This window comes from Nymphaea colorata, chromosome 6, assembly GCF_008831285.2.
Source record: "Nymphaea colorata isolate Beijing-Zhang1983 chromosome 6, ASM883128v2, whole genome shotgun sequence".
NCBI lineage: Eukaryota > Viridiplantae > Streptophyta > Magnoliopsida > Nymphaeales > Nymphaeaceae > Nymphaea > Nymphaea colorata.
The window spans coordinates 9,377,223-9,403,566 of NC_045143.1; the positions used below are offsets into that span (position 1 = coordinate 9,377,223).

At 37.0% G+C, this 26,344-nt stretch overlaps 2 protein-coding genes across 8 annotated transcripts; one reads left to right on the plus strand and one right to left on the minus strand.

Annotated features, from left to right (window-relative positions):
- Positions 1 to 1,658: 1,658 nt before the first annotated feature.
- Positions 1,659 to 6,963, minus strand: LOC116256914 (pentatricopeptide repeat-containing protein At4g30825, chloroplastic). 3 transcript variants are annotated; one of them, XM_031633464.2, is made up of 3 exons: positions 6,813 to 6,963; positions 2,482 to 6,731; positions 1,659 to 2,361 (listed from the first exon to the last, which is right to left on the minus strand). In XM_031633464.2, exon 2 carries the CDS (start codon positions 6,391 to 6,393, stop codon positions 3,409 to 3,411), a length of 2,985 nt encoding a protein of 994 aa, XP_031489324.1. In that variant the 5' UTR covers positions 6,394 to 6,731; positions 6,813 to 6,963; the 3' UTR covers positions 1,659 to 2,361; positions 2,482 to 3,408. The 3 variants fall into 3 exon arrangements, with proteins under 3 accessions (XP_031489324.1, XP_031489325.1, XP_049934304.1); XM_031633465.2 differs by having other exon boundaries at positions 6,870 to 6,938; XM_050078347.1 differs by having other exon boundaries at positions 2,482 to 6,963.
- Positions 6,964 to 11,501: 4,538 nt separating this feature from the next.
- On the plus strand, positions 11,502 to 25,948 carry LOC116256915 (flowering locus K homology domain-like). 5 transcript variants are annotated; one of them, XM_031633470.2, is made up of 7 exons: positions 11,502 to 11,681; positions 12,647 to 12,959; positions 17,574 to 17,826; positions 20,028 to 20,176; positions 20,324 to 20,593; positions 20,699 to 20,893; positions 25,554 to 25,948. In XM_031633470.2, the coding sequence occupies exons 2-7, from the start codon at positions 12,681 to 12,683 to the stop codon at positions 25,728 to 25,730; spliced, it is 1,323 nt and encodes a 440-aa protein (XP_031489330.1). In that variant the 5' UTR covers positions 11,502 to 11,681; positions 12,647 to 12,680; the 3' UTR covers positions 25,731 to 25,948. The 5 variants fall into 5 exon arrangements, with proteins under 5 accessions (XP_031489330.1, XP_031489328.1, XP_031489331.1 ...); XM_031633468.2 differs by having other exon boundaries at positions 12,667 to 12,959; XM_031633471.2 differs by having other exon boundaries at positions 11,502 to 11,677.
- The last annotated feature ends 396 nt before the right edge of the window (positions 25,949 to 26,344 follow it).

The window sequence follows — 26,344 nt, forward strand, 5'->3', positions numbered from 1 at the left end:
CTTATCCATACAGTTAAAATTTCCCCATACAAACAGATTCTTTGATGTAAACGAGCAGCTCGGATGAATTGCAATGGTTTTACAACTACTCGGTACAGATCAATCATGCATTGGCGAATTATATCATCCCCAGACGAAGGCAGAGCAGACAGAAGATAACAATAAACTTTCCAATTAATAAAAAGCTGAGAGACAACAGACGAAGTACGCAATGATTCTCATGCAGAGAAGAAACAAACAAAGTTAACAAACAAAAAAGTGTCTTTCACTGCCATCTCTGAATCAGTTATATTACAAAACTGAAAAAAAAAGACTTTATTACCAACTACAAGTGGGAACGCCCCACATAAACAAGTCATTCAATTAGAACAGTACAATTTTGGGCGTCTCTATTTTTGTGCCCCTTACCCGAGCCGAGTGAAAAGCTGGTCAGCTCAACTCTAATCCACTCATATCTTGAGCTATACAAGGTCACTTCAAGCTTGACTCGATAGACCAAGTCGCAGCTTGAGCTTAACTTGTTTAAGCTCGTTTACCAACTCTTTATTTGATATGATCTCTTTCTTTTGTTTTAAGTTTAGAAATAAAAAAAAAACTCAGATTAAAGGAACTTACATAAGTTTAATCAAGTCAAGCAACTTGCTTATAAGCTTGAGTTTTCATTTAAGCTCGAGCTCAACTCAAGCTAAATCAAGCGAGTTTGAGTGGAGCTCGAGCTAGCTCTATACCTTGCACCTTTCCCTTTGGAACATCATTTTCGAATTTAAAATTAATTTTAGACGCAGTTGGTGATATTATTGCAGAGTATTATTAGTTTTGTTGGTCATAAGAGGGTTGCCGCGATCATGCTGTCCTCTCCTTGGGCCTTTAGTTTTTAAGAACATTTTCATTCTGGGATAGCTTTTAAACTACCGAAACAAATGGACCTCACTTTTAATCCATAAGAAACAAACTAAATGAAGGTATGTTCTTATCATTCTCCAGGAAAAAAAACAAAAGATTATGTAAGTAAATTACGTATCTTCCAACTTAAATGGATAATCTGCAAAATAAAAAACACATTTCCCAAATATATAGCATGAATTAGCTTGATGTCCTAGAGAAAGCATGCCCTTATCAGAAAGTTCAAAAGCTTTAGGCTTACTTTTATGGTAAGGAACAGTAATTTACTTTTCAAGTAAATTAACTCTCTCTCTCTCTCTCTCTCTCTCTCTCTCTCTCTCTCTGAGAGAGAAAGCACCAAAGATGTAATGAATGTCGAACTAATCAAGATGAGAGTTAACTATACTCTCTTGTGGGTAAGTGACCATTTTACTAACTAGAGGTGATTTTCCTTCCACATGGTCAAAAGAAAGGTATCCTTTCTTGCTGACAATTGATATGTTGTATGACATAAAGGGAAGAGGGCGACGAAATAAATAAGCAAACAAGAGTGTATGTTCGTGGCCGACCAGAGAAATAAAGGGAGCGACTGCTGCAAAGAAAATCGATGAAAGAAAATAAGATTACGTGCCAACTTTCTTGGTTCTTGCTTTGACGAACCACGAGAAAGTAGATGAAAATCTGTTCTTTTCTAAGCCACCGAAGTTAGAGCCTAATAGAAAGTCTTCCTTTTCCGGCCTGATATTTTCTTGTTTGTTAAGATGAGGAGCCATCGGTTCGTGTTACTGGAGCAGTTATTTTTAATATCAAACGAACATCTTCAGACAGCCATTTTCAGATGAGCAAGAAGAAATGTGAGTGAAGGCCGAAGCCTCTTCCTTTCCTCTATCCCCAAGGCCAAAGCCTCTTCCTTTCTTCTATCCCAAGGGTCCAAGATTACTTTTGGTGTCTCAAGGTGACGGCTCCATTATGCTTCAACTGTCCCCTCTTTTGCAACACATAAAGTTGACGCCACGAGAGTTTGCCACCCTGACCGTCCTGCCAACCCTTTCTGGAATCTTCGTGCAGCAATTTAATGTGGTGCATTGAACTCAGAAGAAAGACCTTTCAGTTGGTTGTAACGTTTGTTGCAACTAATCTTGATTCTTGCCTTAACACCGAACACCCAATTCAAACAAACAACATTTCACCTATGCGTTTATCGGATCACTGTGTTGATGTGCAAAAAGTTCTCCCATGGCTGCTTACCGGTGAGGACTATGGAAAGCAGAACGAACGGATTGAAGCTCAACCAAAGTGCCCGAACTGAAGAAGACCATAATACAGATCCCTGTCACTTAGGAGGCGGCCTCAACTCATCTCCAATTCAAATCACCACATAATGTGTGGTGGATGTCGACTCACCAGAAGGACCTTTAGTTTGTCAAAGATCTCCCCTTTCCTTCTTCTGGCGGAAATCTTGTTGCATAGACATTCAGCCTGAGCCAAAATGAAGAGTAAGAAGTCATGAGCTGGTCAACCACCGGCACTGTGGGCACGGGGGATCGGCGAGAACCTTGTTGCCCAAAAATCCTGAAGTTTGATGTAAAAGAAAATCACCTTGCAACAGCCAGGCAGCACCTTCGAGTGAATCAGGAAAAGAAGCCCCCTCAGGTCAGATATCATAAAATAGAGAACTTATTTGAATATCCGTATCTGCGAACTCAATCCAGGGAACAGAAGGTCATTTATTGCAACACAATGGGATAGTGAACAATAAAGCAACACCAATTCTAAATCCTGGTCAACTTCAAAATGAAATGTAGGCCGGAAATGACCAAACAGAGGTGGAAGTCACAAGCTGTGCAACAGCTAATTTCAACTCTATGATGAACAGCTTTCAGGTAGAAGACTACAAAACTACATGTTACAGTTTTCGATCAGAGAAGACAAGTTTTTGTTAGTCATCATTCATTATCGGTTTTCAGCAGCAGAAAATAGGGCAACTCAACCTTGAGTGCCATTATTCATGTCAAACATGTTGCAGTAACAGGAATAACAACAAAAGAAAGAAAATAAAGTGTTAAGAAGAAGTCCTTAATAAATTTTACAAGGATGACCTCAACGTTTAGACTTATCACTAGTAATGAAATCATTAGTTCAATAACCAATTACCAATCTTTCACGCCTATGCATGTTGCGTGCACAATTGTAACATGACTAGGAAGTTAGAGAATTTGGATGGAGACGGGAAAAAAATTAAAAAGAGCAATCTAGTCGTTCATAAGATACCAAATACTAGTTATAGTGAGAAATGTAATGGGTACATATAGATTGAAAGTATATGAAAAACCTCAGAGCCAAAAAGGTGCCCAAATTAGGCAGCGACATGAGACCTGTCGAGGAAGAATTTCCTAAATATAAATTAAAACTTATAATGAAGAAACTGGAAAACAGATCATCAAATTTGTACACGGACAGTTGTCAAACAAAAGCCAAGTTTGTACATAGTAATTTATGTTTATCATCCTTTCTAGAAATATGATGTCAGTGCTTCGAACTTGCCACTCCTAATTGTTTCATCCATAATGACCATTTTACAGCCTCCAAGAAGTTGTCATTCCTTTGAAATGCATCAATAACATTAATAAATGTTATGCGATCAGGCTCAATTCCTCTATCCCTCATTTCCTTTACTTGATAGACTGCTTCTTCAACCATTCCTGCAATCCCATATGCCTTTATCAATGTATTGTAACTCCATAAATCAGGCTCCAGACCTCGTTCTTTCAGCTCAGCTAGAACATTGGCCACTTCTTCTATCCAACCTTTTTTCCCATATATATTGATCATGATATTGTATGTATAATGGTCAGAAACACAGCATGATTCCTTCATTTTCTGGAGTACATCATTGAACTCCTCAACATAATCTTCCTTACCATAAGCGTCCAACATAGAGTTATATGCCTCAAGAGAAATTTCAAAACCAGCATATTCCATTTGCCTTGCAGCAAATTTCATTTTCTTAAAATCCTTATTCTTTCCATAAGCTGCTATGATAGTATTGAATGAGATGGCATCAGCCACGCCCATCTTCTGAGCGATTCTAAGAACTTTCCAAGCCTTCTTAAAGAAGCCTGCTTTACCATAAATATGAATCATAACGTTGAAGGTGATTGTATTAGGTGGAATTCCCAACTCAAGCATCTCATCAAAAAGTCGAGAAAGTTCATCAATGGGCAAAGCATGACCGCAGCAGTTTATCACACAGTTATACATTGCCTCATCCCACACAATCCCACTCTTCAAGATTCTGTAATAAATATCTGCCAACTTGTCTGGCATGTCTAATTGTTTATATATCCGAAGCATATCACGGAAGAGAAAAGCATCAGGCATGATATCTTTATGCTCATCCATAGTCTCAAGAACTGAGCAGGCACTTTTGAATAGCTTCGCTTTGACATACATTCTCACGATGACACTGTAGGCAACCATGTCTAACTTTCTGTTGGTGGATCTTAACTTAAAGTATAGATCCTCAGCTTTCTCGAAGTGGCCCATGGAACTATAAACATCAATCATGGAGCATGTAATGTACAAATTTGGTTTGCCAACAGATATGGGCATCTGCATGAAAATCTTTACAGCATGCTCATAGCAGCCAGCCTCCTTGCAGGAGCATATTAACAAATGGTACAAATTATCTTCATAAACATGATCTTTCCAAACTTTTCCCTGTAGAACTTGCAATGCCTCATCCACCATCCCATGCTTAATGTATGCCAAGACCAGAATGGAACATGATGTCTGATCACGAAGTAATGCATCATAAAAAGATGCTTCCAAAATGAGAGGAACCTTGGCTAACCTCTCAACCCTCTCATATGCCTGCAATAGGCTGCTAACAATTGATGAATGCTGACAGCCTACTGCTCTCATGTCCTTGAGAGTCTGTATGGTACCCTCATCGTCTTCAAGCTTTGCTTGCAAATTTATGACGGTGTAGAAGTTGGAAGCATTAGGTTGAAAACCCAACCTCTTAAGCTCCTTATAGAACCACAATGCCTCTTCATATTTACCAGCCCTGCCACAACCTTCGACCATCGATCTGTAAGTTGTTTCATCTGCCACTAGCTTTACCTTCTCGATAGCGTGGAATACACGTTGAGCACCTTCTATGTCAGCTTTCTTCCCATAACCTGTGATCAACGTATTATATGCAACAATATTTGGGGGAGCACCTGCCTGTTTCATTGCCCTCAACACCGATTCAGCTTCCTCTAGTTTACCCTGTTGGCAATAAGTGTTGAGACGAACTAGCCAATTTTCAGTATTTGGTAGCACTCCGTCTTCTTTCATAAATGTTATAACTTCTTCTGCTTTTTCATACAAACCTGAACGTGTATATATCGTCATCATTGCAGAGTATGCAACACAACAGCATAAATGGAAGGACCTCATCTGGCCAAAGGCAAATTCAGCTTCAGCAATATTGTTGCTCTTCTTATACAAGTTCATCATCATACCAAAGGTTGCTTGGTTTGGTTGAACACTTTTATTCAACATCGTCCGAAACCATTTTGTTCCCCAGTCAACAAGACCTTTTTTATAGCAAGCATATATAAGGCTATTAAACACCTGACAAGTGAGGATACAGCCCGACTCAGCACACATCTCGTGTAACAACGCTTCAGCTCCATCCCAATTTTCTCTCCTACCTAAAACACGAAGAGCTAAATTATAGGCTGTTCTGTTACCTTTCAGCTTATCATTCTTCTTCATCCACTCAAACATTTTTAACATCTCATTCTCACTCCTTTGTTCAAGCACTTTGAGAACAGCATTACAGTGGCGCAAGCTAGACTGTGGTCCGATGCTAGAAATCATTGCTTGCAGATCGTAACCTACATCGGAAACTAAATGCTTATCCTGTTCAGTCGTTTGGTCATTTGTTTTCCCAATTATATGCTGCAACGTTTCAATTTTCTTCCCCTCCTTTGCACCTTGTAGGTACTTGGACAGTTTGCTCACCCTCTTCAGCAGTGGACTTTTATAATCTGATTCCGGAAGTCCCCTCTTACCCGGAAGTCGCCTCTTACTCAAATTCCGAGAATTCAATGAATCATCAAGTGGTCGTGCCACATTGTCACTGATATTTATTTCCGAATTATTAGACAAATCAGATTCTAAGCCAAAAGAATGCGCTCCAGATGCCCCCAAGAGCATGCTTCTTTCAAGTTTCGAGTACAAGTGAAAACTGTCTGTCCTAATTATTCGAACGCATCCAAAAACATCAGTTGACGTGAATCTAAAAGAAGGCAGATACAATGCTTCTTCTGTTCTGCTATCGACACGGGTTCCATAAAACCGTATAGACCATACCTTCCCCAACTTGCTTTCAGGGGCAGAATTCCCAGAGCACCATCGGAAGGAACGCCGATGACCTCTCCTGTTCAAATTTATGTAGTATCCCCGTTTCTCGTTCTCATAGGTATCCAAACAACAGGCCAAACTCAACGAAGCCATTTTCTTTCTACAGCATTTCAATGAGCTTCTTCAGAGCGCCAACGTGAAAAAGTGAGAAAATGTGAGCCCCTATCATGGTTTTTCAATCCACTGCCCCAAAAATCAAGCTCAACAATGGGCATTCTACATAACTAAGAACAATAAACTTCCTCAAAATAACCCAATTAGAACTTGTCAATTTCCTTACAAACAAATTCACGGGAACGAAAGCGCCGAAATCAACAAACAAGATGGAAGGTACCAACTACCAATTCTACTCCCTGATCAACTACGCCAATGGTAAGACAAACCCTCTCGTGATTTTACCAATACAGTGATGAATTCTGATGAATGTACTCCTAAACATAGTAAAAGGCTGAGATGTTAACGAATAGGAAGAGGAACGAAGAACATGCAGAACATCAGAGGATGCTTTTCACCTCTCACTACTGTGATCGAGTAGGCATAGAGAGAGGGGGGCTTGTGCGTGCTCCTACCTGGAAATGACTTGTGCCTAGTGTGGGAGTGAGCGAGATCAGTCCACACGAGTAAGAGCTGGGGATGAGAGAGGTCTCATCCCTGTCATATGGCAAAGATAAGGCACATGAGAGTTCTACTGCCATGTACAAATAGATCTTTTGGGAATTCTTTACAGACCTTAACTTTGCCTTTATTACTAGAAACGCCTATTCACTTTCCTGAAATTCTCGGCGGGACACGATACAAGAAGTTGAAATTTCAATCTTCAGTTCATAGCTATTTCAACTTTCAGGATAGCAAGAAAGAGGAAAAAAAAAATCTGCTGGTTTTCGCTAATATAGGATTTCAAGTTAAACACAAGGTCTAAATTGGTAGACCGTTATTAGAAGTGATGCAATTTTCATCTCATTTTGATGAAAATTTGGATCTAATTACGAATAAATATCAAATTCGGTGCATAATTTAATGACCCGCTGAAGTACGTAAGCCCAATATCTGATCTGATAAAAGCCCACCTATCTGAATGGGTGAGAGATATGCCCAGGATGCATCAAAATCTACCCCATCAAAAAATGTTGATTTATGTTGGTCCAGATCATAGTTGGTAAATCCATAACTCGGACTCAGATCGGCAAATAACTGCTTTATCGGGTCAGCGAATTGACTCATCGACTCAATGAGTTTACTCATCAATTCGATCGAGTTTTAAAATAATCTGAATCGGGCAAGTCACGACAAGTCAGGGGGAGTGAGGCCAAGTTAGGGTGAGTCAGACTGAGTTAAGGGTGAGCCAGACCAACATTGAATTGTCGCTAGGTTTATAGCGATCCAAGGTGACTCGGACGATTCGCGAGCCAACTCAGCGAGTTAGCCAACTATGGCCCAGATTTGTGCTAAATTAAATTTTGTATGTTCCATACATCACTAAATCACTTGTTTGTATGCAATGATTGTCAAAAAGAAAGTACGGTAGTTTTCAAATTGACAAGGAGGGTCAGGCTTGTGGTCAGTGAGTGGCATGGTTGAGACGGTCTCTACAAAATGGATATTCATGTTTTAAATAAAAGTCTGAAAACTACTTATATTGGAGAAAGTGACCAAATTTGGTACCAGGTATTTTAGTATTGGACAATGCTAATTTATATATTATTATTAAAAATTTGGTTTAATGAATTATTATTCGTTCACCTTGCTAGTATCGAAAATGCATAAGTTGCATTTCAAATATGTGGATTATTCCAAACTTCAATTGCCTCTTGAAGTGGTTTTACTTTTTAGTGATGCTTGGAGACCAACTCCATATATAAGACAAACAGTGTCAAGTAATATATTGTATTTGTTGGTGTTCATTCAAGATATACATGGTTTTGCATGCTTAAGAAAAAGCAAATGTACTGGAAGTCTTCAAAAAAATTCAAACCCTAAATTAAAATTTGACTTGAAAGAATTTAAGTAGTGGGGGAGAAATTTGAGCTCTTGATTATCTTTTTGATAGTATGCATTGGCCATAGATATTTTCTTCTCCACATATAAGAACATAATAAAATAGATAAGTGAAAGAAAAGACACAATAAGATTGAAACTTATATCACAATCACATATCATGAAGTATGTTTTCATAGGGTATAGTGTTGACCATCATGGTTACCTTTGCATTTATCTTCAAATATATACAATAATTATTTCTAGGGATATCATGTATGCGGTTCTTTTTTGAAAAGGTCAAAGAGGAAGCTAGTTATCATTTAAACCTGCAGCTTTCTATTGCCCAAATTAAGATAGTATTCAATCAAATTAATCCATAGAAAACCAAAAATGAACCAAGTAGCTGTGAGCCTCACAAACTTTTTGGTCTCTAGTCTAATCTTGCGATCGATCTTGTCACAATGCCATCCCAACTTGAACCACAAGTTCGGACTTCAACATTGTTCTCTAGTACACTAAGGGGTTGTTTGCCAAATGAAACACTTTGTGACAGTTCCATGAACTTGCTTTAATATTTGAGACAGGTTCATGGACACTTAGTTCTGGTGTTTCATGGATCTACTCCAACATTTGAGGTGGATCTATGGAACACTCACAAAGTGTCTCTACTGACAAAAGACCCCTAAACTCACCTATGACCACAAGAACTAAGGATGAAACTAAAAAGTCTGAGGTCATTGTATCCAAGTTTGCTTTATCAACCACCATAGTTCAAAACTTATCTCGAGTTTAAACCTAGATATTACCATGAAGCTAGTAAGAGTCCTCATTGTCATCTAAGACATGAAAGAAGAATGTCAAGCTCTTCAAAAAAGTTATGCCTGGACCTTGTACCACCTAATAACATTCAAAATCTTGTAAAATGTAATGGTATGAGAAAAATCTGACTCTTGAAAGATATACGACCAGACTTGGTGGTCAAAGGATTCGATTAAGGAGAAAAAACAAATTTTTTTATGAAACATTCAGTTTCATAGTCAAACCAACCACCATTAGGACCTTTCCTACTATTGTTACTAGGGGGTTGATATAGGCCATGCCCCACCTGAGTTTTTGAAAAATAAAATTTTCACTGCTTAATATTTTTAAAAATTGATTTGGTCCCACTAAAACTTTTCAAAATTATATAGTGGCTCTATCGAGAAAAAAAATCTAGCTCCACTTCTAATTCTGATTGCTATTAAGTTGTGGACATATTGCAAGACAACTAAATGTAAACAATGCTTGTTTATGTGGCTCAATAAATTTAGGATCAAGCTGAACATTCAACCCTTATTGCACAACTTGTTGAAGGGAGATTTAATGACTCATGGGCTAATAGAGGCAACAATAAATGAGGATAAGGAACACATAACAACAAGAGAGGGTAAGGAAGAAAACTAGCAATCAAATCCAAAAATCAAGGATGGACAATATAATGAAATTGAAGAGCATCTTCTTCTATGGATGTAATAGATTTTTGTCAACATAGAAAATCAAAGGGGAATGAAAAAAGAAAATCTCGACCATAACTATAACTATATAAACATTGAAAGGCATAAACAAGCAGTAAGACTCAACGCAATGATGATAATCAAGCATGAATGCCTTCTTTCATGGATGTAGGTCTAACAGTCAAACTGCACTCAAGGGGTGTCTTAATGATAGTCTAAAATCAGGTTGTGGAGCATGTTTGGATGACATTAAAATCGGATTTTGCTGAAACATGCTTTTCCAAAAGCTTGGTTTTCATACAGGGCCTGAAAGCCTACTTCCTCCAGTTTTTTTCAAGCAAAATTGATTTTTGCCCTCCCACCAAGTTTTTGTTGTCATTCAAACATCATAACCATGTTTCACAAACTAGGTTTTAATGAGTTTTTACAAAACCTGGATTTCACAAAATCCATTTTTTTTATGGTATCATCCATCAAGCACTATATATATATATATTTTCTTTCTCTTTGCTTTTTTGTTGCTTCATTGTGTGTGCTCTTTTTTTGACACATAGAACCTTAAAACAAAAAGAAAAATAAAAAAAATTTTGCTTGGATTTCTTTACTTGGGTTTGTTTAAAAGAGTTTTTAACTTGAAAAGGTGTTTAAAAGGTCGATGCAAGTTAATTTGAAGAGTTAAACAAATGTCGATTTCTCAGTGTCATTGACAGGCTCTAGTTATAAGCTCCTTAAAAGGCTTGTTTGGATAGAGGGAATGTGTGGAAAGAAAAGGAAATAAGATACATGAGTTTGTTTAGATGGAGGGAAAGTAAGGACAGAAAAGAGAGAAATATGCAAATATGTGTTTGGATAAGAAGGGAGGGAAAGTAAAAAATTTAGGGGGTGTTTGGATGACAATCTAAAACCACGTTTGGGGAAAGAAAACCTGGTTTTGCCCCAAAACACCATTTAAAAAGTGTTTGGATGACATTAAAGCTAGGTTTTGTCAAGACCTGGTTTTCAATAAAGGGCCTGCAAAACCTGGTAAGGTTAAGTTTTGCTTCTAAATAAAGTTTTCACATGTCATCCAAACATCCAAACCAAGTTGACAAAATTGGGTTTTGAACCAGGTTTTAAAAAACTTGGTTTTCAAAAAAATCAAGTTTTTTTTTTTGATAATGCCATCCAAACTCATCCTTAAACTTGTTTTCAATCCCTTCAAGAATGAAGCAATTTAGACTGAAAGAAAAGAAAAGAAGGGGAAGCAAATCTTATGCTTAGTGAAATCAAAGAAGGGAAAATGATAAAAAAGAAGAGGAAAGGAAGGGCATTATTTATATAAGTAATTTCCTTTTCACAACTAAAATATACATGATTTTTGACATTTCTTTTCATTTTTTACTTTTCTTTTTATCCAACCAAATTTTCATAATAATAAGGCATATTTGGTCTAGATGGGTGGATATTTAAATAAAACAATGACAAAATATAATTTGTTCAATTTTAAAAAGTAAAAAACAGCTGGTACGAGTCAATGCATATCGGCCAAAAACGACGCCTATCTTAAGTTTCCGAAACTATAAAAAAACCGATACGAACAGACTGGATTTCTTCCACTGGTCGGTGAAGACGAGAAGATTCGGCTTTCCCAACTGCCGAGTCCCGAGTCGGGTGGTTCGAGCGCAGCCGCAGGTGTACAACATTCGCACCGTCTCCCTCAGGACCTCATCATTCACTTGTACGTGCCCTTCTATCGGCTCCCACTCCGTCAGCCGACCCGCCCCGCCTTCTCCCTCTCTCTCTCCCTCTCGTTATTCCCCTTTGCTGCCCCTTCTTTTCCCTCCCTCTTTCTCGTCCTGCAGTTCCTGATTTCCTCTTCCATTATCGCTGTCACCACCTCCACCAACGAGTCTCTTCATCTTTCGAACGTTAGTAAGTCGACGCCCGACCTCTGTGTTTATCTGTTTGCCTGTTCCCTTTGTGTTCTGCCTGGTGCTTGGAAGTTTGATACTCCTCGTCGTCTTCGCCTGTGTTTGTCGTTTGATTCGGACTAATTGGGGGTGTTTCTTTTGGATGGTATTTTTTACAGTTGATAACATAGGGCTGGATTTTTTGCAGTAATCTGCTTGTGGATGTACTTTATCTTTTTCTTTGTTTTTTTTTTTTGGGTTTACCTTGGGCGTTTCAATGAGCACTTGCTGGAATCGACGTTGTGCGGGTCAATTTTTTTGTTATGGTTTATGGCAGCAACTGTGCCATGTGTTGTGGGTGTTCTTGTCACTAAGGCGTTTTCTCCCAGAGGCGGAGCCAAATGGAGCTTAGGATGGAAAGATTAGGTAGCAGCCGCAGCAAGAGAAATTAGGTCAGGATGGGTGGTGCCCACCTCTAGATGGGGAAATTATATCTGATGGGAGCAATGCTCGTCCTTGTGTACTCACATATACTGCTTTTGCACGCCATTATTTTTCAGATTGCCATTGACAAATTTCTTTTGGAAAGCATTTTTTATTTTTCCTACACTTAAATTGGGCAAATAGCACTCGCTCTCTACTTGAGTTGGTTTTATACACACAAACTGACAGACACAAGCAGAGTTACAACTAAGTTATTTCATATATATATATATATATATATATATATATATATATATATATATATATATATATATATATATATATATATATATATATAGGGAGAGAGATCTAATTGTTCTGTAAGAGAAAAGTTAAATCCTCGTTATGGCTCCTCGGTTTTCACTGTAAGTGTTTCGACTGTTTCCCTGCTCATGTTTTAGGGTGACTGTTATTTGAACGAAGGATGATCCACGTTTTCTTATTGGGATTTTGTGTAATTATTCGCTTTCTCTTTCATGTGGTCCTGAATTTTTCTTACCACAGATTCCTTTGGTGCCCTTTAGGTGTAAAATAGTCAATGGCTTCTCCTGTTGAACCAATTGTTAACGAAGACACAGATGGAGTGACTGAAAATGCACAAAAGAAAAAGGTGGATGACAATGAAGTAGGTGCTGGAGGAGGTGGTGCTAAAAGGTGGCCTGGTTGGCCAGGGGAAAGTGTCTTCCGCTTGCTGGTTCCTGCACAAAAGGTTGGTGCGATTATAGGTAAAAAGGGAGAGTTCATTAAACGGATGTGTGAGGAGACTAGGGCCCGTATTAAGATTGTTGATGGTGTTCCTGGCGCACCAGAAAGAGCTGTAAGTTTTTATTACTCTTCCTAATTTGCCTATTTTCCCATTAAACGTTAATAGGAAAACTTTTTTAATGACTGTCACAGATATTTTTTGACGACCTTCACTGCTATTTGAGTTTCATCACATGGTTACCGGAAGAATTTATGTTTTTGATGCTATCTTAGTTTGGGCTGATAGAAGTTTGAAAAATAATTACAGCACTTTCATATACATATGTGTTTTCACTGTTCATGTCTTTCTTTGCTTTGACTGACAGGTTACAAATTTCCTCCTTGTTAACTTATTGCTTTCGTTCTTTGACAAGAGCAAGTATTCTCCTTGTTTGCTTCTTTTCTTAGCGGGATGGGAACACAGAATTGAGATCCCTTATAACTAAAAATAAGCTATTTAGTACGAAAAACTACTTCTCTACCATAACTTGGTGATGACAGATTTGATCTCATTTAATAATTTAGCCTTTGGTTACTTAAAGAGATATTGATCTGAACTAACAGGATCTGCTATAAGTTTGTATTTTGACTGCCTTTATTTAAAGAGCATGGGAAGCTACGACTTGATGCTGCTACCCGTATCTCTATTTTAACAATAATTTCTTCTTGTTGTTTGAAGAATTACTGATTACAGCTTATGGATGTACATAAGTTTGTTCTTTGGCTTTGGTGCTACCCCTAACCCATACTTCTTAACTCTTAAGAAGCATGGAGGGTTTTAACAATTGATTCTACAGTGACAATGAATGTTGAATGCATTGGACTGTGATGAAGGAGTACAGGGAAACCTCATAGAAGAAGCTCCAGATTTTTTTAACAAACTAAAATACGTTAATTTATGATGTGTGGCAAGTGGTAGTGACCATTGGAGTAAAATAGCCTGATATGTATCTTTTCTTATTGCCATCTTAAAATGGGGTTCTCCCAAAAATAATGTCAAGATGATATAACAAGGATAGATGTATTCTCCCTTAGACTTCTATCTGATGTCAAAACACCAGCTGCACAACAAAGTAAATTTATTTTAAAATTAACACATATTATGACTTTAAGCTTTAAGGTATTGTTGTTTCTTTTTTCTTGTATGGTTAGGTCGATAAAACCTTAAGTTCAAAATGGCTTCCGTGTCCTGTGCTGCAGCTTCAAGTGATTGTGCATCTCCCATAACCTTATGCCATTTGCTTTGAATTTTATATTACCTTTGCACCCAAGTATTCAGCTTTGATAATAATCACTGGGGCAACCTGGGGGTCTTCACATGCACTGAAATTTCTATTGATTGATGAGCATACAGTCTATCAGTTCTTTGGCTATTGTTAAATACTCATACTCTTCATTTATGTGGATCATGGAAAAGGACAACTACTGAACATGGTCAAATATGATGTGTTATTTCTATGAGGAGGTATCTGTTTCGATATAAAGAATAAGGAAGAAGATTCCATGTAAAAGACGCAATAACCCTTTAAAGAAACTGGGTTTCCCGAGAATAATGAGAATGATGTTTGCAGGTTCCGTGAACTTGTGGTACTGAAATGATATTGAAAGTTGCTCGAGTATAGAAGCAATGGAGTGCAAGACTGCACAGGCCGCTCGCTATGCCATTGAGCAAGTTGGAAATTGGCCTAAATGCAGCTGTTCAAAGTCAAACATTCACTTTAACCTTAGCAAGATGCTGTGCCACTTGTCAAGTAAGTTAACGTGCTAGTTAAGTAATTTTGTGCAGGTGCACTTAATTAACTAAACTACTACTATCTAAACTGAATATAAAATTAAGCAAGTTATCATCCTGGTTTCCTAGTTTCATGTTATACTGTAAACAACAAGTTTTTTCTCTAATAGATCTACAAATGTACAAAGAAGTAACATTTCAATGGTTCAACCTTCAACGTGCTCTCATCTAAATTTTGCTACTAACGTACACATGCCATGCAATATATTATCTTGCTAAGTCTGAAAGTATATTCGTTGGGTGGCAACTTATAACAAGGACAGCTTGAAATAATTCAAACCTTGTCTTGGGAGTGATATTGTAAATTTATTATTGAAAGTTAGATATGGTTGAGTTATGTGAAGAAAAGTGGCCGGAAGATATTGCTAGAGCCCTTTGAAGTCATAGAATGAGTCTTCTTTCTCTATATGTTGTTCCAATAATGTAAAAGCTGGAAATGTATGTAATCAAATTGTTTGGGCTTTTCTACACAAGAAAAAGGTAAAACAAGTTATTTATTTGGATGATTGATAAAAGGTAAACCAACACAAGCTTAAATAATGATTAGGAAAATTGATATGAATTATGAAACACTAATATTCCTCCATTTAGACTGTTGTTTCCGAGGGCTGCTCAAAGAGTTGTGCTTAAGAAGAAATTAAATGGTGAATTGAAGAAAAAATGATGGTGAAACGTGGTTTTGCATAACAAAATGTGAGACAGTTGGATAGCTCCTGACTAAATTTTTCTGTTTATGCTGATTGAGAGTACATTTTATGCCTTTCCTCCTTTAAAATTTCTTGAGGTTTATACGGCTTCTGATTGTGGATCTCTTTCTTGAGTGACTTTGTTCATAGCTAATCATGTCTTCTTGCTAGAACATCTCTTAGAGTTATGGATCTGGCTCAATAGGTGATATTCATTGGAAGATTTTGTTGCCAAAGCTTTTGAATGTTTGAGATTGCAACAGCTTGAAGCATAGATTTGAGGCACTAGCCAATTCCTTGGTCTAGTGACTAGTTGATTTGTTTGGCAATGAAGGTATTTGAAAAATAGAATCTGATTGAGAGCAGATCGTTTATATTAAATTACTTAAAATGGAAGGGAGAAAGAACTTCAGGTCCATTTGTTCATGAATTTTCTTTTGTTGGTTTGTAAACAATCGGCAGAATTAGGGAAGAAGGTTGCTTGAAAATTTGAAATAATTCCACATTTAGGTGCTTGGATTCAACTAAGAATTTATTTGGATATATGGCTATATTCATGTTTTGAAAGAATGTCAGCAAATGAGGGTCCTAAATGATTAAGAACTCAGCAAGGAAGGTTCCAGTCCTGGGTTTTCTAAGTATGACTGATTGAATGTTCAATATTACGTCAGTATGTTTGGAGAGTTACACATACTATACTAATGAATAAGGAATAGATTATCTATTCTAGGGAAGGAACAATATCTTTTTGGTTGGTGTACTTATGTGGGATGTATCTCCATGTCCATCATTACGTCTGCATCAGATGTATTTGCTTTTAAATTTAATACGTGTATGGTGATACTGCAGCATGTATCAAAGAATTCAGCTTCTGACATGAATGCAAGCAGGTCTCCATCATTACTATATGTAGGGACATGGCCATTAAAAAATTCTTTTTTGTATCAATCTTACTGAAGATAGTTTTACTATTAAAAAAATATTCATACAGAAGGGCTGCATTACATATATCATGAGGGTTCATATTGGATGTAAATGAGTAAGAATGCGGGCAATAAGTTTCTCAATCCATAGTTTTCTCATTAAAGGCTCACTTTAAGTTTAAGGTAGTATATGTGAAGCAGTAAGAAATGTTTGATCAATAGTATGAAAGAAAAGTTATTCTTTTGCTTGGTGTACCTATGTGGGACACATCTCCTCAGAAATTGGATGGAGTCAAGAGAATGAAAATAAATATTCAGACAACAGCAGACAAACATGATAGGAGGAGTTGATAGCTGACAATGAAGAGATTAAATTAATATTCAGACGGCAATAGATGATTGGAAACAGAAACTAAATGGGGACGCTTTGCTGGATTGGAAATATTGCAAGGTTGAATAAGAAACAATAATCAGAGCAAAAAATAAAAAAGAGGGAAGGAAAGTGGCTGTCAGCCAAAACTTCAATCAGTGAAAAGAAAATGTCAAAACGATGCCTAGAGGAGAAAAAGTGGTGGACAATCAGAAAAATAAACAAGATATGGGAAAAGAGAAACTGATAAGAAATCAATGACCTGATAGAGGAGAAAGTTGAAACCAGAAAAAAACCCAGTTGGGGCAGAGAAGAGATCTCGAATGTTAGACTAGTGGAAGCCAACCGTCCCTAATCTATTGCTCTGATAGCGATTCCATGATAGATCTTGATGTCCAGACCTGTACAACATGAGGAAGTGAAGATGACAAGAAAGGAGTTTATTTTAGCAGTATAATGGCAGCACACTGATCTGTGGATTGCCCTAATATCCTTAACAATAAAACATGTATTTTACACTGTCTGAAGAGTACATATCTAAAACAGAAAATAACAAACTTGCCATGCAATATATGCACAGGTCTTAAAGCATGTTACAAGGATAATACAACATCTGGATTGGACCCAAACCAGATCCGAAGTAAATAACATAACAAGTCTTTTTATATCCTTGTGCATCTTTTTTGCCTGTATCAGATGTACTTCCTTTTAATTGATATATCCTGGTTATACTGTAGCATGTACCAAAAAATTGAGCTTCTTATGTGAGTTACTGAGTATGACTTGGATCAAATAATTATTCACTATAAGGGGAATATTTCTTTGAAGTTGATACTACCATTTGGAGTGACATGACATTGGAGAAATTGTTTTTTATATGAAATCTTATGGATTGCTTTGTATATATTTTTTAAAGGTTATCATTTCAGCGAGGGAGGAACACGATGCTCCAATTTCTCCTGCAATGGATGGTCTTCTGAGAGTTCACAAACGTGTTGTTGATGGTTTGGATGGTGAATCTGGGAATGCTTTACCAAAGGGAGGTGGCATGATTTCGACACGATTGCTGGTATCTGCTACACAAACTGGAAATCTGATTGGGAAGCAGGGAGCTACAGTAAAGTCAATTCAGGAAGCATCGAATTGCATTGTCCATGTTCTTGGTCCAGGTACTTTTTGTAGTCTGTTATTTTGAACAGTCTATCTAGTTGCATCGTCTTTTGTGACTCTCGTAATTGGGTTGTCAACTGTTTATCTAGTTGCCGACTTTTTCTGGCTCATTTTGGTCAAGTTTGAAACATTGCACATAAGCACTGATTCAGTTAGTTAGAGCTTTTTTTTTTATTTTTGCTTGATACACTTGTTTTGTGTGCCATGCTTGGATATTTAATTATGATGTACTCAATTTCATGCTCTTGAATGCTAAAAATGCGTGGATCTCCTAGCCTTTAGCTCCATAACACATTATTGAGGTGCTAATAGGTATGGATACAACAATATTGAGTATAGTTGTTTTGTTGGTGGGTATCCATGTCCAAATTTTACAGCAAACTAAAAGAAGCAACCAGAATCTTTAGAATTTGCTTTCTCAGGTGGTTCCAGAAAGGAGGAAAAAGTGAAGATATTTTTAGGTACCGGCCAGTGACAGATGGCTTGTGCTGTTATCCAAGGGAAAATGATTTAGTGTATTAACTGGCGGAATATTTTATTTGAGCTTTGTTGTCAATAATATGTCCCAAATTTTGTATACTGTAGCGTGGAATACTCGCATCAGGTTATACCAACTTTACATTGAAGGTGACTAATCTAGGTCAGGGCTCAGTTTTCCCTTAATCTTGTATCATCATTGTTCAATGAGAGATTTAGAAGGCTTTTTCCAATGTTCGTAACTAAGACATTTGATAAAATCTTTATAGGGGAATTTGACAAGGCAATTCAAGTATCTATTGATTGACACTAGGGTGAAGAGCTCCATCTCCAGTAATAAATTTCTTCCATGATGTATGACCAATTTACAGAATCTTCTTACATCACGACGATGTATTTAGCTGCCTCATGGTCTTTTTTCTTCATTTTTCTGTAGATTTGGCGATGCAAAATCTGTCAAGTAACTAACAATTTTATCACCTGCATGTTGGCATCCATTAGTCTTGTGAAAGACTTTGATGTCTAAGAACTTTGGATTGCAACTAGGGATTATCTGTGGATCAACCCTTTATTTCCATGATTTACCTTCAGTATACAAATGGAAGACATATTCCTAGTGTAAAATCTCATACGTAACATTTGGACCGCCAAGAATAGTGTCACCACTTGTCCTTGCAGTAAGGAGGATGAAACTGATGTTGTGGGCCTCATTGCTTCATTGTTTCCTTCTTATAATTAGAAAGTTAAGTGATTCTTCATGCCTGTTGTCCATCTCAAGTCTTCTTTCCACTCTCTAATGGGAAGCATCACATTTACATGGTGTTCTTGATGCATTATAGTTTACTAGGTGTTAGTGCACATTTGTGAAGATTAATCTTGTTCATATGGTGTACCAGTGTTTTACACTATTTTATTTTCAAAATTGTATATGCTTGTTATCTGTCGTTAGGTATTCTTTTGTCAGTCTCTGTGCCCTTTTACCTTTTAAAGCGAGAAAGTCCTGTAGTTATCTGGAATAGAAATACATATTGTGAAGAATAGAGATTGACCAAGCAGTTTCATATTGCTGGTGCATACTTGATCCAATCATCTGATAAAAATAGTTTTGAGTTTTTGACTTAACATTTTTTTGAAGGTTCAAGAAAAAACATACTTGTCTCAATGGAGAAACTAGTGCTGCATTGAGAACCTAATATGCTGATGGAGGGGTATGAGTATCATTTATTTATTTACCCTTATGGAGTTGCAATGGTATTTAGATGGAGAAACTAGTGCTGTATTAAGAACCTATTGCTGATGCAAGTGTATAAGATATCACTATATATCTACCATTGTGGAGTTGGAAAGGTAAGGTGGGAAACAAAGATACATTATAATAACCAAATGTTCTTAGTTCAGGTTGAAGGGCTAGCCTTAAATTTTCACATCAAAAAAAGGAAATTTCTGGTTCATGCAGAAAATTTTTGTGTCCAGGTTGTCCCTATTAACTATGAAAAAAACACTTGTTTATGTGGCATAGTTAGCTGGCTCTTCAATTTAATGTGCTAATGTATTTTATTGAAGCAGCAAGCTTCCATAATATCACTCATCTCTTTTAGAGAAAAGGAAACCAATGATGTTTAACTGGGTAATTGTATTTTTATATTTTTGTTTACAAGATTAGTTTTGTTATGTTCCTTAGTTTTATCTTTTCTGCCTCTCATTTTTCTTCTACTATCTGCAGAGGATCTCCCTGTATGTGCTTTAGCTGATGATAGGGTTGTTGAGATAGAAGGCGAACCGACCAACGTGCATAAAGCAGTTGAATTGGTTGCATCACATTTGAGGAAATTCTTGGTTGATAAGAGCGTGCTTCCACTGTTTGAAACAAATGCAAGTATTTGATCCTGTTCTTATGCATATAAGCCAAAGAAGTTCAATCAAGCAACTTAGATAGTTAGATATAGTTTGCTTGACTAAGCTACTCGCAACTGTTTGATAGTGATTGACATTATGTGATATTTTTTTTTATTTTTATAGATGTCAACTCAAAATCCACATTTGGAGCAAAACATGCCACACCAGTCCTGGGGACACCCTCAGGGTGTTCCATTTCCAGGTTTTGGTGGATCTGGGTTTGAAAATAATTCACAGTACATGCCTCCTATGCGGCAACTAGATGGCTATTATCCCCCATCTAATCATCATAATATTGAAAAACAGCCTCATCAGGCATTGCCTGTGTATCGGAGAGACTTACCCATTCATCAAGTATCAAACACAAAGCAGCCACAACCAGTGATCACCCAGGTAGTTGATTGTGTCTTGCTTTTTGCAATACTTATAAAATTAGGAAAGATTTGGATGTTCAAGTTAATCAATGAGTTTCATATTTTGGTTATGTTTCATGTGCAGGTTACTCAGCATATGCAAATACCATTGTCATACGCTGATGCTGTAATTGGAGTTGCTGGTTCAAGTATTAGCTATATACGTCGTGCTAGTGGAGCTACCATCACAATACAAGAAAGTAGAGGTGTTCCAGGAGAGATGACTGTTGAGATTAATGGAACAGCTACACAAGTTCAAACTGCTCAGCAGTTGGTACAGGCATGTGTCTGCCCCACACATTCTGTTTTTAAGCTTTACGGTGTCTTCTTTAGTTCTATTTTCCATGCATACCTGTGGTTGTGGGTTTTCGAGGGCAGTCTTACTAGCTCAGGTCAATGTCTCAGATATTGCAATCAGTTCCATGTTCTGTGTTTTATAACTCTATCTCGATTGGACCTCCATGCTATTCTTGATAGCCTGTTGCAAAAACTATGATAATTATTGGGCAACTGAACCTAATATATGAAGGTTTACTTCTTCCTATGTCAGCCGCAAGTCCATTTTGATTGCCACTCCATATCTCTTTATATTTCTAGGGTTCTTCACATCTTATTTAGAAAAAATATGGCCTATTTCTTCAAGCTGAAGTGCTGCTGTTCTCCAACTGTTAGATTATCTAAGCCTAGCTGCTCGATATAAATTAATTGGTCTCAAATGTTGGACGTGGATTCAAACTTAGTCCAAGTCCAAATTGGAAATATCATGTTACTAACCCAAAGTCCATCAAAGATTGGCATTTGCATGAGTGGGTTTAATAATCCGCCTATTATCTTAAAAAATGTCAGTGTCCACGTTCATTTGGTTGGGCCATATTCATAAAATCATAGCCTCATAAGAATCTAACGGGAATTCAGTCTCTTAGTAGTCAAAAGCTCTCTTAGGACCCTAGGTGCGAGCCTTTTCAATTATGCTGGGTGACCTAGGCGCTTAAGTAAAAGAACATTTTCTTAACTTTGTCTCCTCTTTTTTTTCTTCTTCTTCCACTTTTACCTTTCCTCATTCTTTCTTCTGCTTTTTTCCATTTTCCTCTTGTTCTTCTCCCTCTCCTTCTCTTCTTCCTCATCGTTCTTCCTTTCATGTGCCAATTGATGTTGTAGAACATCCATTGATAGAGAAAAAGACATTGATCTTAGAGTTTGATTCTTCTTCCTTTGAAGTTTGAACCATTGTCACAAATATCATTGTCGGATTTTTATCGGTCAGGTTTTTCTTGGACATTTTTTTGCAAAACTGTTTTTTGGAAAATATCGGGAAAATCTCGGCGATTTTTAAAAAAATAAAAAAATCAAAATTAAGTAAAAATAAATTAAATGAGAAACTAATATAAAAACATAAAAAATCTAACTAGATAAGGAAGAAATGAAGATTAGAAAATGGAAACTGGCACTCTAATAAATACCAAAAACACAAGTTATCTAATGGCTGAAGGGTCGGTTGGAATGCTTTTCTGGGTTTCCAGCAACCCTCACCATGGACACAGTTTATCACTCATCACTCCTCAAATCCTCACATGCCAAACACAGCTTCCTCACTTTTCAAACCCTCATCGAAGAGGCAGACACTTGGTAAGAGGTTAGGTGCAGCTGGAAGATGCAGCTTTCCACTCTCACATCTCACACAAAGGGTAAAGTTAATAAACCTTATAACTTATAAGAATTATAGCCTCATAAGAATCTAACAGGAACTCAGTCTCTTAGTAGTCAAAAGCACTCCTAGGACCCTAGGTGCCAGTCTTTTCAATTATGCTGGGTGACCTAGGCACTCAAGTGAAAGAACATTTTCTTAACTTTGTCTCCTTTTTTCTTCTTCTTCTTCCGCTTTTACCTTCTCATTCTTTCTTCTGCTTTTTTCCATTTTCTTCTTGTTCTTCTCCTTCTCCTTATCTTCTTCCTCCTCATCTTTCTTCCTTTCATGTGCCAATTGATGTTGTAGAACATCCATTGATAGAGAAAAAAACATTGATCTTATAGAGTTTGATTATTCCTTCCTTTGATCCGTTGTCACAAATATCGATCTTGGATTTTTATCGGTGAGGTTTTCTTGAGTATTTTTTGGCGAAGTTGTTTTTTCGGAAAAATATCAAGAAAAGATCGGCGATTTTTAAAAAATTAAAAAAATCGTCAAAATTAAGTACAAATAAATTAAATGAGAAACTAATATAAAAACTTAAAAAACTAACTAGATAAGCAAGAAATGAAAATTAGAAAATGGAAACTGGCACTCTAATAAATACCAAAAACACAAATTATTTAATGGCTGAAGTGTCGGTTGGAATGGTTTTCTGGGTTTCCAGCTACCCTCACTATCGATGCAGGTTATCACTCGTCACTCCTCAAACCCTCACACGCCAAACACAGCTTCCTCACTTCTCAAACCCTCACCGAAGAGGCAAACACTCGGTAAGAGGTTAGGTGCAGCTGGGAGATGCAGCTTCCATTCTCACGTCTCACACGAAGGGTAAAGTTAATAAACCTTATTCACTAAAAGTTAGAGTTAAGTACCATTTTTGCATTGAAAGGAAATTTCAGTTCAAAAAATACCCTTTGTTTCTTTACTTTAACTTGTTATACTCTTCTTTAGCAAAAGAATTCATCACTTTCAGTTTTTATGAATTAAAAATTTAAAACTGTGCGCAAGAACATATAAACAACACAGAAATTCAGTGGCGAAAAAACAAACACAATTTTATCGTGATAATATCACGATAAAATATTTTTTGTCGATATTTTCAAAATATCATGTTTTTTTGACATTTTTTTCGTTTTCCTCCTTTCTGTGATGCTGCTTTGTACATATCATGTCATGGCTCATTTCTGGTCAGGCCTTCTCAATTTGTGGCCCTCTCGATTTGGGAAACTATGCTTTTATGTGTCCAGCTTCATGACAATGGTAACAAGTAATTTTCTGCTTCCTTTCTTAATTTTGTCTTCCAAAGTGTGGTGATTTTTTACTTTTGAAAGTTAGCAATATTTTTTGGGTTTTAAAAAACAATGCACTCTTATTCTTGCCACTATTGTATAGTATAACAGGCTATTTTGTTCCATTATCAATTTGGTAAAGGCTTCATGAAACACTAACCTTATCAAGCAAGGAAGTTTTAACTCCATTATATTAGTGTCTAAGCCCTATGATAAATTTGTATATTTTTTTTTACTTGAATTTGTTGCTTTTTCAAAACAATATGTCTATTATCATGCTGTTATGGTTCAAAAATAGATATAGTTCATCTTAGAGTTGGTTTACTTCCACAAAAATATTCCTTAATAGACTTCTCTTTATGTTGAAAGTTGGAGGTTTTATTGTTGAATGTTGCATATGTGCAATGTCTTTCACTATGTGCGGCTCACCTAAGAAAATCTCAAGTTTCATAGCATGCTTGAATTTAGTAAGTTTACTAATAGATATATCAACACTGTTGGGAAGCCACAACATAATCTAAAGAGAACAACCTTTCAGTTTTTTCATTTGTCGGCTGGACCAACAAACTTTATTTTTGTCATCTCCTTTTAGCTCTTTAGCTTTCCATCGACAACCTTGGTAAGAATTAATTGAGCTCCTTTTTGGAACCATCAACAAATCCTTAAAGGCCTTTTGCGCTTATGTAATGCTTCATCATAGAGGCCCATGTCACATGGTGAGAATTGGAAAAGATAAGTTTCTCAATCTTTCATTTAAAACAACTTGAGTGGAATTTCATGAATGGTTCGACTTTTGAGCAATAGAAGATGTCTGCTTCCACCCACAAAAACTGAATCAGATAAAGAAGGAAATTCAGGACAACCACAGATCAGCAACAAACAGCTTTAGCAGCCCCAAGGTTTCAACTTGGATCAGTCACAGCTTACGTCCAGCACCTTCTGGTTTTAGCAGCAAGATGAAATATGCTAGATCTTCTGCACTGAGCATCTCTTTTCCAGCTTCGTTATCATGATATAAATACTATTTATGTCAAATCATCTTGGATCTCAGAAGCACACAAAAAATCTAACGTGCACAAAGGCACAACAAAATAATAAATTTGTTCAATAAATGACAGAGAAAACTTAAAAGAAGCATGCGTTGTATGAGGACAGTAGTCCCTAATTGATAGTGAAGCAGCAGCTTTTCTAACTGTTTGAGGCAATCCAATGGCTGAAAATTTAGCTGTTGGAGCCTCTAATGGCTAGAAAAGCTACTGTGGAGAAATATAAAATGAAAAAAGAAAAGGCAGAAAGGAGTAAAAAAATGCAGAAAGATCAAAGAACAAAACTCGAAAAAGGAATACAAGGGACCTGATAGTATATATATATATACGTGTGTGTTTGTGTGTGTGTGTCTATATATATATATATATATATATATATATATATATAAAGCATATCAGAAAGAATACGTACTTAATAGTTTTCTCCCTTTTTCTGAAGGTCAACACCGAGCATATGAAGTGCATGCCACTACATGTATAATGATATGTGCTGAAAAATTTAATAAAGCATGTGGATACAGGCTTACACAATCACAGAGAGCAGGCAGTCTGAGACCTTTCTATATATGTCAACATGTTGGTATGTGTTTTGAGGTCATGGTTGCAACTGTCTTTCTCTCCTCCGTGTCCATGCATGCACAACACGTTGAACCGTTGTAAACTCATTCATATATGTGAAACAAAAGAATTTGCAGTGTTCAATATCTTGTAGATGGTGGGTGGGTGTTCATATCTTTTACACGTGATTTGGAACTGGCACGAGTTTGGCAGTAGATATGTTTTTCTTGCCGCTAGTACAGATAGGAAAAAATAATGTGTCTCTTTTTTGAGTTTGCTGATTTCTTCCTGGGTTCTCCCTCTCAATATTTTCAAATATGGTGTTTCGCTTCTTACAGTGATGCATTGTTTTTGCAGAATTTCATGGCAGAAGCTTCGGGATCAACACAGAATCAGGTTAACCCTGTTGATCATACGCACGATTCTTATCCTCCGCAAGGTTCCATGTATTCTTCACCTCCTTCTAAACCTGGATTTGCTAATCCTCCTTCAGGGGGTTACGGATCAGCCTACGGAGGCAGCTATGGGTTCTAGGCTGACTGTCAAACCCTGTTGAATTGCAGTGACGTGCTTACAGATCCTGACTTAAACTCCAGGTCTGGATAGTTTTTAGCAAAAGGTTCAGTAGACAGACTTCATTACCAGATTGATGTATTTGACTATTTATGGCGCTCATGCCATTTGTGCCTGCTGTGAAGTGTACTCCCTTGTAGAGTTCAAAAGAACAAGGTCTAACGCATTTCCCCTTTCAATTTGGCGTGTTTATGTCGCAAAACTGAGTTAGCTGTTGGTTGAGGGCGGCATGTTGCACAGATGCACAGATGGCGGCACCACATAGAGTAATTTGGTGTAACCTGGTACAATATTTCTTTTTTTAGGCAGTGTTTGATGGCTGGAAATATATTTCTTAAAAAGATAGAATGAGAATTTTTTTTTTTATTTTCAATTTTTTTCAATTTTGATGTGTGTGATGACTGAAACAAATTTTCATAAATTTATTTTTTAGTTTGATGAAATAGAAATATATTTCCAGGTTTAGGAAAAGGAGAGAGGAAGGGAAGGAGGGAGGAAGAAGGAGGAGGAAGAAGGGAAAGAGGGAGGAGCACCAAATTCCTGAGAGCACCAAGCACCACAGTTGAAGCATTCGT

What these genes read in the sequence shown, in the direction of transcription:
- LOC116256914 (XM_031633464.2), bottom strand. Translation starts at nt 6,393, where the DNA reads ATGGCTTCGTTGAGTTTGGCCTGTTGTTTGGATACCTATGAGAACGAG.
- LOC116256915 (XM_031633470.2), top strand. Translation starts at nt 12,681, where the DNA reads ATGGCTTCTCCTGTTGAACCAATTGTTAACGAAGACACAGATGGAGTG. An exon ending in CTGGCGCACCAGAAAGAGCT is followed by an intron (nt 12,960 to 17,573) that starts GTAAGTTTTTAT and finishes TATTTTTTAAAG; the next exon opens with GTTATCATTTCAGCGAGGGA. An exon ending in TTCCACTGTTTGAAACAAAT is followed by an intron (nt 20,177 to 20,323) that starts GCAAGTATTTGA and finishes TTATTTTTATAG; the next exon opens with ATGTCAACTCAAAATCCACA.